At 44.9% G+C, this 15,790-nt stretch overlaps 1 protein-coding gene across 1 annotated transcript in view; it reads left to right on the top strand.

Annotated features, from left to right (window-relative positions):
• Nucleotides 1–223: 223 nt before the first annotated feature.
• The window catches only part of DHH (desert hedgehog signaling molecule), a 108,339-nt gene continuing 92,772 nt past the window's right edge, over nt 224–15,790 (top strand). Inside the window, exon 1 of the mRNA XM_063426090.1 lies at nt 224–1,184. Coding sequence (XP_063282160.1) covers nt 882–1,184 — 303 coding nt within the window. The 5' untranslated portion in view covers nt 224–881. The remainder of the gene's footprint in view (nt 1,185–15,790) is intronic.

Genomic DNA, 15,790 nt, shown 5'->3' with positions numbered 1-15,790 from the left:
CAATGATTTGATAATATTATATTATAGCATAGTCATAATAATATCATGCAACCAGTGGGTTGCCCATGTTACACTGACTCAGTCAGTCAGAGTGTCTCGGCCGCGCGCTTTCGGTCATTGCCCTGGGGGCGTGCCCGGGGGTGGGGGGTCGGGGGCGCGCACTGTCCTTGTCCCTATATGAGCCGGACCATGGCCGGGGCACGGCAGACAGCCAGTGCTGGGAGACAATTGGGGTTTGGGAGACAAGTGCTGAGAGGGCAAAGAGTCCCATGGGAGAGTCCACACAGCGGGCACTGCGGGGGGCCCTGCGCTGTCGGGGTGCTGGGTGAGAAAGGGGCCCCTGAGGGAGCTGACAGGTGTCTGGAGAAACTCATTTCGTTGTTAAAGAACTGTGTGCCCGGCTGGCACTCTCTGGCAATGCCCCCCAGTGAGGGAGCCGGGGTGCCCCCTCTTACCCGGTGCTAAGTGCTGCCAAATTCCCGCTGGGAGATCCTTCCTGAGCTACAGATTGGGCACGACACCCACTGCCGGGGGACACTTACAGATACACAGAGGGCACGGCACCTACCTGCTGACCAGGTGCGAGTGCCAAGCGGGATCCTCGGTGCCCCTCACCGTGTGCTGACAGCTCCCCGCACTGCGGACTGTGCCCGGATATCTGGCAGTGCCCGGTGTGATAGCTGGCAGTGCCCAGTGTGATAGCTGGCAGTGCCCGGTGTGATAGCTGGCAGTGCCCGGTGTGATAGCTGGCAGTGCCCAGGTAGCTGGTTGGCAGTCTTTGTGCCCAAGTTGTGGCTGGCAGTGTGTGTGCCCGGGTAGTTGGCTGTGAGGGGTTGGCAGTGCCCTCGGCGGGATGCCCGGCATGCAGTGACCGCGGGGAGATGCTAGCAGCCCGGGTTCTCTTGCTGATTGGCTGTTGCTGGCTCCTGCTGGTGCCGGTCCAGTGCTGCGGTCCTGGCCGGGGTCCGGTTGGCCGGCGCCGCCCCCCCACTCACCGGCTGCGGCCGCTCCACTACAAGCAGTTCGTGCCCAACGTGGCCGAGAAGACCCTGGGGGCCAGCGGCAAGAGCGAGAGCAAGATCTGCCGGGGCTCGGACCGGTTCCGGGAACTAGTACCGAACTACAACCCGGACATCATCTTCAAGGATGAGGAGAACACTGGGGCTGACCGGCTAATGAGTGAGGTGGGTACTTACCTGTGCTACCAGTGTGATCCCGCCTGGGCTCTGTGTGCTCTGATACTTACCTGTGCTTATAGTGTGACCTCAACCTGGGCATTGTGTGCTACTTACCTGTGCTACTAGTGTGACCTCAGCCTGGCCTGGGCATTATGATGTGATACTTACCTGTGCTACTAGAGTAACCCTCAGCTTGAGTCCTGTCTGCTGTGAATCGTGCCTGTGCTGCTACAACTGTGGCCCCAGTCTAGGCATTGATATGTGATATTTACCTGTGCTGCTAGTGTGACCCCCGCTGGGTGTGCTGCCTGTGATACTTACCTGTGCTACTAGTGTGACCCCCGCCTGGGTGTGCTGCCTGTGATACTTACCTGTGCTACCAGTGTGACCCCGCCTGGGTGTGCTGCCTGTGATACTTACCTGTGCTACTAGTGTGACCCCCGCCTGGGTGTGCTGCCTGTGATACTTACCTGTGCTACTAGTGTGACCCCCGCCTGGGTGTGCTGCCTGTGATACTTACCTGTGCTTCTAGTGTGACCCCTGCCTGGTTGTGCTGCCTGTGATACTTACCTGTGCTACTAGTGTGACCCCCGCCTGGGTGTGCTGCCTGTGATACTTACCTGTGCTACTAGTGTGACCCCCGCCTGGGTGTGCTGCCTGTGATACTTACCTGTGCTACTAGTGTGACCCCCGCCTGGGTGTGCTGCCTGTGATACTTACCTGTGCTACTAGTGTGACCCCCGCCTGGGTGTGCTGCCTGTGATACTTACCTGTGCTACTAGTGTGACCCCCGCCTGGGTGTGCTGCCTGTGATACTTACCTGTGCTACTAGTGTTACCCCAGCTTTGGTGTGCATTTTCGGTATTTACATGTGCTGCTAATGTGTCCCCACGGTATTGCAGTTCACTAGGTATTTCTATGTGCTGCTAATGTGGTCTTTTGAATCCTGCTGTTTTCTAAACTGTGTTTGGTTCTCACCTGTGCTGTGAGTATGCCCCAGCATTCTATTTTGATTGTTATGGTTCTACTAATGTGTTCTCCTGGGTTCTAAAGGTCGGGTCATTACTCGTGTTGCCACTGTGCATAGCAGAGTACTGCCTTCCAGGATTTACCTGTTTTACTATTGTCGTCCAGATGAACATGTTGTTCGGTACTTACTTGAGCTAAAAATGGGCATCTTGGCTACATGTTTAGTAAGATGACAATTAGATGTACTGTAGCATTAAGCTCAAATTCAGGAATTAAGAGTTTAAGAGTTTAAGATGACCTTAGTGGTACTATGGGTAATTAAACAAGTATCACTGATTTTTTTTTTTTTACTTAAAAGATGATAAAATTAATTTGACAATCAGGTTTGGTTGTAGCGTGAAACCATATTCCATTAATTATTAGTTTACCATTCATAAAGGTTATTGAATGGTCATTCATTTTGCTTAAATCACAAAAAAGTCCATTGCCACTCAGCCAACAGCCAGCCCCATTGAAGTATTTCATATTCCTTACCAGTATTGTATTTATCAGTTATAAAGGTCCAACCTGTTATGACTCATTATTTAACGAGGTTATTGAGCACACAAAAAATGTGACATATGTATAGAATGGGAGTTGAATTCTAATCCATATAGCTCATAGACAATAGGGAACCATATCAACATTGCATAATTTGAATGCAATTGACCTTATTCTGATAACATGGGAGCCAAGCCATAGGCAAATCACATATATCAGTGTGTAGTTTGTACAATCAAGCAATTTGAATGTTTACTTTCAGTGTAGTGCTAGTATCCCTCCCACCCCTACCCCCAGGATCTCACCTATCTTTGCAATATTTCACTTACTCTCAAAGAGTTAAATTAAAATAAGAGCGCACATTGGCCATTGCTTGCTAATCACTAATGTCTGTACAACATAAAATATATACTTGATACTTAATATGTTTGTGATCTACACCAACCATGATGCTAAGCCAACCTCAGATGGGCTGAGCATTATATGATTTGAAAGGAGTTCACAAACATCTGGATGTTAATACTGAGAATCACTAACATGATATTTCTTCTATATCCTGGTTTACTAAATCTTGGAGACTTGATTTAAAGAACCTTTAAGAATGAACTGTAAATAAAGACATATATCTGCAGAAAATCTCCTTCTCCCCTCCCCCTCCCCTCAAAAAATATGTCTGTTTTCCACAGGTAAATTATTTACTTTGAATAACAATTCGAGTTGTAAAACAATTTGACAAGACTAATAATAGTAAATGTTTCTAGTTGGGCAATAGGTCTTCCAAAAAGGCTAAAAAAAAAAAAGCTTTTTTTATATTTTTAGAGTTTTTCAATATGTTGTGTTGTACTTTTTAAATTTCTTTCTCAAAATGTTTTAGTGAATGAAAATGGTTAAAAAAAAGAAAAAGAATGAAGTTCTATTAAAACCATAACAGATGCAGGAAGTTTTGGGGCGTATACTGAAGCTGAGGCTTATTTTACTCCTCAAATATATAGATTATTTTTGGATATTCAACAAATGACTCCTTGCCTGACACTTCAGAAAACTCTGCTCATTATCCTGTACATTATTTGTAAAGCACCGACAAAGTTTGTAGCGCTGTACAGCAAAATACCAGAACTGAAGGTTTATATCGGTCATAATTAAAATAGCTTTTTCAATCACCTTTGTATGAGATTTTGTTCTTGTAGATCAGTACTATATAAACAGAGTTTTCATGATTTTAGCATACATTATCTGATGTCCAAAAAATGTCCATCCTGGCCACATTTGAAATTTGTCCAAAATGGTTTACATTCTGCAAGTTGCTTGTTAATCACCACAATTCAGTTTTGTAAATAGATCCTGCAATGAGTGTAGTGTGACATGGATTCGATTACAGACTATATTTATTTTTATGAGGATATTTCATGTTTTAAGATGCTGTTGCCCCTTTAGATGAAGGCCAGAGTCTCTCAAAATGTAACATTTAATATATTTTTATAATTTTTTGGACAGTGGAATTGTCCACCTGCAGCTGATATGAGATGTTTGGGGTTGTAGATATAATATTAAGTTGCCCCCCCCCCCCCCACCCCCCACCCCCCTCCCCACCCCCGCCCCCCTGCCCCCCTGTACTACAGGTTACACAGAAACCAGTGTTACAGCATGTTATGATTTTTATTTTTTTTTAAGGTTTGGAATTGACAATATCACCAGATTCACAAAATATTTATTTTAGAAAGGTTTGTTTCGCAAATTTAAAAAGCCAGCTCATATGCCATATAGCAAGAGTGGTTTATTTAAAATTAACTGCTAGCTATGATAGTGAAAACTCCATAAGAATCTATAAATCACACTTTATCTAGTTCCTGTTTTGTGACTGCAGATCTGCAGAGTTGTGCAATTAATTTCAATTCTTTTGTCATTTGTGTCAGTGAAAAGGCATTTTGAATACCTTCTATTGAAGCTCTCATGTAATAACCGTCACATTTTAAGGATTATTTGGAAGTGCTAAACAAAGAGCTGTTAGTTCTTACTTTGGCTATTCCAGACAGAAGGCTCAGTGAGTAGGGCAAGGGTTAAATCTGGAGCACTAGGAATTTTAGGCTATGTGTATGCGATTTAGGTACTCTACTCAACTGTCACAATTACTGCTACATATATATGGACAGGAATGGGCACCCAAATTGAGAACATACAGTGTAATAGACATATCCGTAAACAACCATCCGTAAACAACCTGTATTATCTTTATAGGATCTAGGGAAGGTTCACCAGACGGGTCTATATAACATATCACTACTATCTGATAGTGTTGATGGCTGGTGCAGGGCTCCAAAGGTGTACTCTGTACTGTGACGTTGGGACATAGTTGCTTTTATCGTATAAATGGGTACAAGTGTATTACTGTGTTGCTTGCTGACTTATATGACATAAAGACTGTTCCTTAAAGGAACTCCGCAGGCACCCAGACCACAAGATCCTCAAAGAAGTCCATGTTCTTTTCACTCTGTTATGTTATACATTTCTGTTCTGCAGAAACTGCAATGTTTACATTGCAGGGTTTAAATGCCTCTAGTGGCTGCCACACTGTCTGCCACTAGAGACTCTTCCATCCAAATAGCCAAATGAAACCTGGCTAATTTAATCAGATGGTCTGATAGAGACCATCTGATTTGCACAGAGAGACGTTTTGCCGCACATGCACACTGGCCCTCCAATGCTTTTTGATGGGATAAAATTGGATATGCTGAGATCATCAATCTTGATAATCTCAGCCATAGATGGCAGAACGGAGGCAAGCAGTGCTGGATAAAAATGAAGTAAAAATGTTTTTTTTTTCTTTCACAAAAACTGTGTGTTTTCTTTCACTTTTACTTTACTTTAGAATGAATTTCACACTAACCTCATATCATTAGCTAGTAATAGGTATATATTAACACTACCCTAATATTCTTTTAATTAATATATATAATATATTGTGTTTGTATGTCAGCCTGTCTACCTATCTTTTTGCCTGTCTGTTTGTTTAGAGATTACACCTTCTGCTTCCAAAAGTTAAAAATATAATCCTTAGTGCACAGGTGATTCTACTGTTAACTCATGTAGTTCGGACCACTGTTAAGCCCATGGCTATGACTCTTGCATCAAAGTGTTTTCAGATTTCACCCCTAGTGCTTTCCACAGATTCAAGACTTGGCACACTCTATACACCATGGTGTTCTATAATGAATACCAAATCTTATGATAATACCTATACGATTTGGCTACACAGATTTTTATAACTGCAGTCAGCAATATGAGTGGAGGCTAGTCCATAGGGGCAGGTGGGACAGCGCCCCCACCCCAGTGTTTGTTACAATTAAAAAAAATCATATCCATGCTTGTGGTAAAGCTTAATGGGAAATGTGCCATGATTAGTTCCGAGGTGTAGTCCCTCCTTTTTTGATGGCTGGAGATGAGCCTGAAAGGCAAAGAAAGTAATTATGTTAAGATGTTGTTTTGATCGGACAAACTGACATCACCCATTGGCTTTTCATTAGGTCATCAGATCCTGAAAAGCCCTAAAAGAAAGGCTTGCTTATCGTCCTGTGTTCATTGGGTAACAACATTGGGGCAGAGTCAGACTGCCTTAAAGTAGTGTTTGTTTCCCAAATACGTGTACGGGCATCTATAAGTATATGGTGTTAAACAGGGCATGTTGTAAGAGGTTGTACTGTACTGGGGTGGAATAAGACCCTATCAAGACAGGGAGCGGAATTAAAATCTGGAGATACAGTCTCGTGCCTTACCATCTTTAAATTTTACCAGCCTCCACTGCATTACACTGAGAAGCATTTCTGATCTAAATGTGTGTTCCACTAGAATTCAATGTGAAACCTTACCGGCAGTCCTTTTTCTTTGTTATTAGGGTCCTGGGAAAAACAAACAATGCAGTCATGGGTTAAGCCTATCTGGTAGAGCTATGCCTTTAGTACCTAAGATTCAATTATATTATTGTTCTACTGTTATATCCCAGAGAGTACACAGGGAATCAATCCATTGTACTCTCATATTAGTACTTTCTTTTAACACGCGCGTTGTGTTCAGACATAAACTGAAAACGTTATGTAAGTGTGCAATTTCATTCATTTAATACCACATGTCTAGCTATTGAAATTTATCAGCTCGCTTGTGTGATTTTTTTTTTTACAGCATTTATGATGCCACCTAAAGGGATACTATAGTCACTAGAACAGCTACAGCTTATTGTATTTGTTATAGTGAGTAGAATCATTCTCTTCAGGCTTTTTGCAGTAAACACTGTCTTTTCAGAGAAAATGCAGTGTTTACATTACAGCCTAGAGATACCGCCACTTGCCACTCCTCAGATGGCTACTAGAGGTGCTTCCTGGGGCAGTGCTGCACAGTGCTGCTTACATTCAGTGTCACCCCCCTTTGCATGGAGACACTGAACTTTCCTTATAGAGATACATATGAGGAGATGCTGATTGGCCAGGGCTGTGCTTGGCTTGTGCTGGCTCTGCCTCCTTGACAGTCTCAGCCAATACTATGGGAAAGCATTGTGATTGGCTCAGAGAATCACTTCTGATGATGTCAGCCAAGCAGGCAGATCAGAGGCAGGGGCAGCAGCTGCAGACTTGAATACAAGTAAGATTTTACTATATTTAGGGAGACAACAGGGGGGGCTAGATGGTGGTTTTAACACTATAGGGTCAGGAATGCATGTTTATGTTCCTGACCCTATAGTGTTCCTGTAAAATTGGAAACCTAAATCCTGTCTGTATACATTCTGTATGAAATATTCTTATATCATGGATAATAGATTTGATATAGAGAATAACTGTAATTTGCACTGAATACAGACAGCACTGAAGATTGTAATCCTGTGTGCGCAATCTGTGGCTCTTCAACAATTAATGAGCAGGGAGCCTATTAAATTCAGCCACCCTATTGCATGTATGTGATTGGATACTAAAACGGCCCCTTACCTACTCTATAATTACACCGAAAACGTTGGTGGCTCATTCTTGTCTTTATTAAGGAGAAGTATTTATAATTGAAATTTCATATTTCCATTCAAAGTAATGCTTAAAAGGCAAAAACAATTATGCAATTTAACTAAGGGTTATCCGATCTCTTGGTATAGTAACAACACCTGGATGTTGGGCTATGGTAACATCCTCAGGATGTACTTGAAAACCAGAGTAATCTGAATGTGCCTTTCCTGGTTAAATACATTGTTGTTGTTGTTGTTATTATTATTATTATTATTATTATTATTATTATTATTATTATTATTATTTGGGGCACACAGGTAGCCTAAAACCCATGCTACTAAAAGAGATTAATTTCCTTCATTATACACTGGGTTAGTTAGCTTGGGAGTAGGTATATACTGCCCCCACTTTAACCATGTAAAGGAAGTATCTGTTACCCCTAGTGGCATGTGTTGCATAACACACATAAAAATGAAAAACAATTATGAAATGTAAAATGTGTATTGCCCATCCCACACTTTACAAGGTCTGTCTAAACGAGAAAAACCTCTCCGGAAAGCAACATCACACATATCTACTAATGACATTCACACATTTAAAGACATTAATTAGGAAACTGGATGATAACAATCCCATTATTATTGAAACAATGTTTACAAAGAAACCAAATTAGTTAATATTACCGCTTGTTCTTTTGGAAAGCCTGGCAGCTAGTTGGTAGGCTAGATGACTTCTTTATGTTTCCTCCAAGGCCTCATCAGCCCCACACATGTCTACTAGAATGTTAACCCTTCCATATAATCTGGCTATAAGACCTTCATAGTCTTAGGGTGTCCATGGATATATTATTTTCAGACAGACTTCCGAAGACCCCTTTTCTTTGAATCTTTGCTACCAGTCTCGATTTTGTCCATTTTGGTTCACTTAAAAAATCATGCTAGCTATCTTGACCTAATCTCGTTAAACAATGTATAATAATTGTCCTGAATTTAGCCTTCTACCTTGGCAATGTGATTTCTACGTGATACTGTTTTTCCCAATGAATAGTTATGATAAATAAAACATTCTTCTCATCTAGCCCCTGTGGTTCTATCACGAATTTTCACTTCATTCTTGGTTATTTCCACAAGATTCCATTTTCTTGTAAATTATTTTAAAATCAGAAGAAACTGTGATCCTCCACTCCTCTTCTACCCATTGATTTATTTATAGAGAGACTGCAAAAACATGTGAAGTTTTTTCAAACATATTTATCTGCAGTCATCTCTCCAGAAATGTATTTTGAATGTTGGTACATTTTCATGGAAGTCACTTAAATCCTGAAAAAAACCTCTACACCAGGCCACCCATTTTTACACGCACACATATAGGTCGGATATCTATAGCTCTTTCACCCTCCCTTTACTGTACCTCCAAGCTTCTTGTTTAAATAGGATCAAGGTTTTCCGTGATCCTCTCGGGAATGTGTGAGTCACGTCACTAGTGAACGGCGCTGGGTGGCGTGTGTAATCCCCAGCCCCACCGTGACCAGGAAATCCGCTCAAGGTATGAGGCATCAAGTATTTATAGTCGTGGTATAAGGCAGTAACCTGCACCCATGTAATAATGCCTTTCTCCTGGCAGATGTTTCCAAAGTGAAGGGACTTAATTAACCCTTAATCGGCAGCGATCAAGCGTATATTAAAATACACTGTGTCCTGAATTGAACTCTAGTGCCGCTTTATTAGATGCCAAAGCCAAACAAACAAATCAATAAAACAAAATGTAGTCTGTAGAATATAAGGACAAGCTTGAAGGATGAACCAAGTGCTTTGAAAGGTATGTAATACTTGTGGCCAAATGTATGTTTAGAAACAAATGGTAGTCTTGCTTAAAATTTATGAAAATCCCTGAAGCCTGCTATTAAAATTTAGGCACTTTAGCCTCTTAGAATTCATAAACTTTTGGATTAACTATGTGAGTGCCAGAAGTCACACACAATAACAGAAATGCCTTACTGTACAATAATTACATAGGGTGTCATGTGCTATACAATGGGGCACTAGATGAGGACAGGAACGAGGTTAAAGGAGCTTAATAAGCAATGGTTTTATAAATAGAGAATTATCTTATTGATTGGATATAATGTATTAGAGCCCGCAATCAATGCACATTTCTGCTACTAGACTTTGTAAATACATTTACTTTTATATTCACAGTGCGAAGGTCAGTGATATCATAGATGAAAGTATTGCTAAAAAAAGACATCCGTTAAATCTTTATAACATTTTAAATTTTTAATGGATAAAAAAAAATGGGATAAATGATCCTGCAACTTAATGATCATCATGTGTTAAAAATCTGTGTCTTTGGAGAGTGTACTCATAAATATTTCATGACTTTGTCGCTACAAGGACTCTGGATTGACCAGATTTCCACCAGAATCTCCATATTTGCCAGCCAATTGCTAGGCTTCTAGGGCAGCATGTTAATCTCCATGATGTTCATTCTATTCCCAGCGACACGTCAGTGGTTTTTTAGTGATCTGGTCCTCTTTTGGGTTGTCCTACTAATCTTTAGTAGATTGCTACGTTGTCCTCAGAATCACACCTTTGTAGCTCCAATAGAGTAAGGTAGAATAGAAATAATCCCAGTGTCAGTTTTCCTGGAAGATGACTATACTTGTAGTGGGTTGGCATAATACGTAATTAACTCTGGGATTACACAACGGTATGTAGTAGGCATACTATAAGCAAACAAACTTGTATTCCTTACAGCAGGGGTTCCCAATTATTTTTTCCCGTAGAACCCTTTGACATAGTGTATCAAGATCGTGGAAACCCCCCTCCCCCCACCCACTCCTCCACCAAAAAAATTATTTGGTGCCATAACGTAAATCTTTTAATTAGCAGAGCATAATGTTTCTACTAATTTCTACAGATCTTAAACAGATTGTAGTACTTAGTCGCAGGTGTGCTTCTGTGTGTAGAGTTGGTGTTTGTGTATAATTATAGCATTTTAATACAGGGATGTGTTTGCATGTAATGTTTGCATTTGCGTGCAGAGATGTGTTTGGATGTAGTGTTGGATTTTTAAATGCGGATGTACATTTGTGTGTAGTATTGGTGTTTGAGTGCTTGTATATCATTTTAAAATTAGATTTCAGGGGTGTCTTTGTATGTCATGTTTGTGTTTGCAGGATTGTGTGTTGTGTTGGATTTTGATTGCTGGGATATATGTACATGTACTGCCCCATACTAACACATATACACACACATTAACAAACAGAAACACGCCGACACATACACAGTCATATACACACTAACACATACACACACACTGACACAAATACACACACTGGCACATACACACACTGACAGATACACTGGCACACACATAACACACACCTTGACACAGATACACACTGGCGCATACACACACACTGACACACAGATACACACATTGGCTCATACACATACAGATACACACTGACACACAGATAAACACACTGGCACATGCACACACTGACACACAGATACACATACTGACAGATACACACACCTTGGCACACAGATACACACGCTGGCACAATTATTATTAATTTATTATTTATATAGCGCCAGCAAACTCCATAGCTCTGTACAATGGGTGGATTAACTGACACGTAATTGTAACCAGCAGGAACAGAGGGGCGAGGGCCCTGCTCAATGAGCTTACATGCTAGAGGCAGTGATACACATATTGGCACATTGGCACACACATTCACACTGACAGATACACTGACACAAACACACACAAATACAATGACACACAGATATACACTGACAGATACATTGACACATAGATACACACACACAATGACACATACACACATCCTGATACAGACACAGAAACACACTCAGATACACATACTGACCGATACACACGCCTTGGCACACAGATACACACACTGGCAACTACACACACAGATACACACACACTGGCACAGTGATACACACACTGGCACAGTGATACACACATTGGCACATATACATACACACTGACAGATACACTGACACATACACACGCACACACTGACAGATACACTGACACACAGTGGCGTACTAAGGGAGGGGCGGGGGGGGGCGGTCCGCCCCGGGTGCCATCCAGTAGGGGGGTGCAACACTCTGTCCCTCCTGCTGGTCCTCTCCCTCGCGGCTCCGGCGCTCAGTGAGTGAGTCAGAGCACAGGGAGGGGATTCCCAGCCTGTGTTCTGAGTCATCACTGAGCACCAGGGATGCTGTTATGGAGTGTGCCAGCAGGGGGCGCAGAGCGTGTATTCTGCCAGGTTTCTCCCCTGCGGCCACTCTGCCTGCACCTGCTGCACTGCCTGGGCTGGGATGGAGAGAGACAGCCCCTGAATCATGGTAAGACAATATTATTGTAAATTCACTCTCACCCCCTCCCTCAGTCACCCTGTCACCCCCCACTCAGTCACCCTGTCACCCCCCCTCACCCTCTCACCCTGTCACCCCCTCCCTCAGTCACCCTGTCACCCCCTCCCTCAGTCACCCTGTCACCCCCCTCAGTCACTCTGTCACCAGTCACCCTGTCACCCCCCCTCAGTCACCCTCTCACCCCCTCCCTCAGTCACCCTCTCACCCCCTCCCTCAGTCACTCTCTCACCCCCTTCCCTCAGTCACCCTGTCACCCCCCTCAGTCACCCTGTCACCAGTCTCCCCCCTCAGTCACCCTGTCACACCCCCTTACCCTGTCACACCCCTCAGTCACCCTGTCACCAGTCACCCCCCCAGTCACCCAGTCACCCCCCCTCAGTCACCCTGTCACCCCCCTCACCCTGTCAACCCCCCTCAATCACCCTCTCACCCCCCCTCAGTCACCCTGTCACCAGTCACCCCCCTCAGTCACTCTGTCAGTCACCCAGTCACCCCCCCCTCACCCTGTCACCCCCTCAGTCACCCTGTCACCAGTCACCCCCCAGTCACCCTGTCACCCCCCCAGTCACCCTCCCTCAGTCACCCTGTCACCCCCCCTCAGTCACCCTGTCACCCCCCTGAGTCACCCTGTCACCCCCCCTCAGTCACTCAGTCACTCAGTCACCCTGTCACCCCCCTCACCCTGTCAACCCCCCTCAATCACCCTCTCACCCCCCCTCAGTCACCCTGTCACCAGTCACCCCCCTCAGTCACTCTGTCAGTCACCCAGTCACCCCCCCCTCACCCTGTCACCCCCTCAGTCACCCTGTCACCAGTCACCCCCCAGTCACCCTGTCACCCCCCCAGTCACCCTCCCTCAGTCACCCTGTCACCCCCCCTCAGTCACCCTGTCACCCCCCTGAGTCACCCTGTCAGCCACTCTGTCACCAGTCACCCCCTCCCCAGTCACCCTGTCACCAGTCACCCCCTCCCTCAGTCACCCTGTCACCCCGTCACTCTGTCACCAGTCACCCCCGTCACCAGTCAGCCCCTCCCTCAGTCACCCTGTCACCCCCCCTCAGTCACCCTGTCACCCCCCCTCACCCTGTCACACCCCTCAGTCACCCTGTCACCAGTCACCCCCCCAGTCACCCAGTCACCAGTCACCCTGTCACCCCCCCCTCAGTCACCCTGTCACCCCCCCTCAGTCACCCTGACAACCCCCTCCCTCAGTCACCAGTCAACCCCTCCCTCAGTCACCCTGTCACCCCCCCCTCAGTCACCCTGTCACCCCCCCTCACCCTGTCACCCCCTCAATCACCCTGTCACCCCCTCCCTCAGTCACCCTCTCACCCCCCCCCCCCTCAGTCACCCTGTCACCAGTCACCCCCCTCAGTCACCCTGTCACCCCCTCCCTCAGTCACTCTGTCTCCCCCCTCAGTCACCCTGTCACCCCCCCCAGTCACCAGTCACCCCCCCCAGTCACCCCCCCTCAGTCACCCTGTCACCCCCCCCAGTCACCAGCCACCCCCCTCAGTCACCCTGTCACCCCCTCCCTCAGTCACTCTGTCACCAGTCACCCCCTCCCCAGTCACCCTGTCACCAGTCACCCCCTCCCTCAGTCACCCCGTCACTCTGTCACCAGTCACCCCCCCAGTCGCCCCCCTGTCACCAGTCACCCCCTCCCTCAGTCACCCTGTCACTCCCTCCCTCAGTCACCAGTCAACCCCTCTTTCCCTCACTCTGCTACCTGTCACTCCCTCCCACGCTCTGTCAGCCCCTCCCTCCTACGCTCTGCCACCTGTCCCCTCCTCACTCTGCCAACCCTATCCCACAGCACACTATGTGCCTTACAATGCCCTACACACACTACATCTCACCCCCACACTATGTGTCTTACCCATACTACATCCCTATCACCCCTACACCAGGTCTGTCTCCTAAATTACTATCAATAAAGATTTGTATCAGGACAAGTAGGTTGTCACGGCAGACAAGTAGATTGGGCAAACACTTTAGTCCCTGGACAAGTATTTTTTTTTATTTTTTATTTCAACACCTCTGCCCTCTCTGCCATATACACCCCCGCCATATACACCCCTGCCTCGTCATGATACCGGAGAAACTGACGGAAGCGAAGCACAGAGAGATGGACACAGGTTTCTTCAGGAAGGAAGAGATTCTTTATTGGATCACCGATCGGGACTCAGAGGGACTAACGTCACCAAAATACAGCAAGTTCTGAGCCCCGGACAATAGTGCAGGCTCCTTATATAGGCACATAACTCCTCCCATATTAAGCTCCACCCGCACATTCTCTTAACCAATCAACACAAATAAGAATTAACTTCCTGTTTGACCGCATGGCTTGTCCAGCACAATGGAGGAGGGGGAATACTACATCCTGTATTCTTGCACATGCTCCGTACACTACTGATCGTATCTTGCCTCGTGCAACCAACTGATCGATACGTCAGCATATGCACGTACACATGCCACGTGGTAATCTCGGCCTACTAAATTTATTTTTACCGAGATTCCACCACATTCCCCCCTTTGATGCCTCTTGATATTTCACAATTACTTGAGGCATCACTTAACCTTGGTTTGCATACACCGCAAGTTACCTTGAACCAGACCAGACTTATCTTATGATGTGAATCTTCAACACTCATCTTCTTGCATTGGTTCTCCCTGATTTAGAGCCTTATACTTATAAATCGCCATTATCTGTGCAGCAGCCTTCCTCTCTGCTATATTTTCTATCAGGCTTTGCACAGACCTAACTACTAAGGGTATAAGACACGGCAGGAGTAGACACAACATTAAAATCAGTAGGACTCCACCTACCACTGCCTTAAGCCCTCCAAACCACTCATACCAGCTACCAAACCAACTACTTGGATTATACCCTTTCCATACCTGAGTAGGCACATGCGCTAGTTTAACCATATGGCTAGTAAGCTCAGCTATTGCTTGCCCTTCGTCATCTATTTGAAGACAGCAATTGCTCAGGTTAAACTTCCCACATACACCTCCCTCTACTGCCAAAAGGTAATCCAAGGCTAATCTATTTTGGTAGACTGCTGTCCTCATCCTGGTGTTATGCTTTGCTAGAAGATTGAGCGCTTGTGATGTCTCGTTAGTAATAATCTCAACCACCGCCTGTAATCTTATAATACGGTTGAGCATATAAATAGGGGTTCTGTAACCAAAGGTACCATCCTCAGCCCACGTGGCTGGCCCATAATAATCTATGATACGCTGGGGAGGCCATTCATTATCTTCCCAGGCGCCTATCTCTATGGGTCCCCTTTTCTTCCTATGATTCACATCATACACTTTAACACCTAAAGTCTCACCTGTTTCAATCGGTAACAAGAAGAAGGATGGTTTGAGCATACCCAACACACATGCCCCTTCCCAGTCCTGTGGCAACTCCGAATAGGCTTTCTTACCACAGATCCAGTACAAATTTGCTGGGGCTCTCCAGGTAGATGTGATGGATAAATCAAACCACACATCCTTTAAATTGGCGTATCTAGCAAACGGGTTAGATGGTTCCGAGACATTTGAAGCCGACCACCAAGTTGTATTCTTTGTATCATCATCATAAGCTTTTTGCCCTAGACAAGTTAATTCTCCTACAGAAGTATTATACATTATTCCTTTCCTTGCTATGCAAACATAACCTATGATGGAGGTCTTTAATCTCCACTCAGATTTACTT

Source organism: Pelobates fuscus, chromosome 1, assembly GCF_036172605.1.
Source record: "Pelobates fuscus isolate aPelFus1 chromosome 1, aPelFus1.pri, whole genome shotgun sequence".
Lineage (NCBI taxonomy): Eukaryota > Metazoa > Chordata > Amphibia > Anura > Pelobatidae > Pelobates > Pelobates fuscus.
Note: the sequence above shows the minus strand (reverse complement) of the source record. Positions and strands in the feature narration are given on the sequence as shown.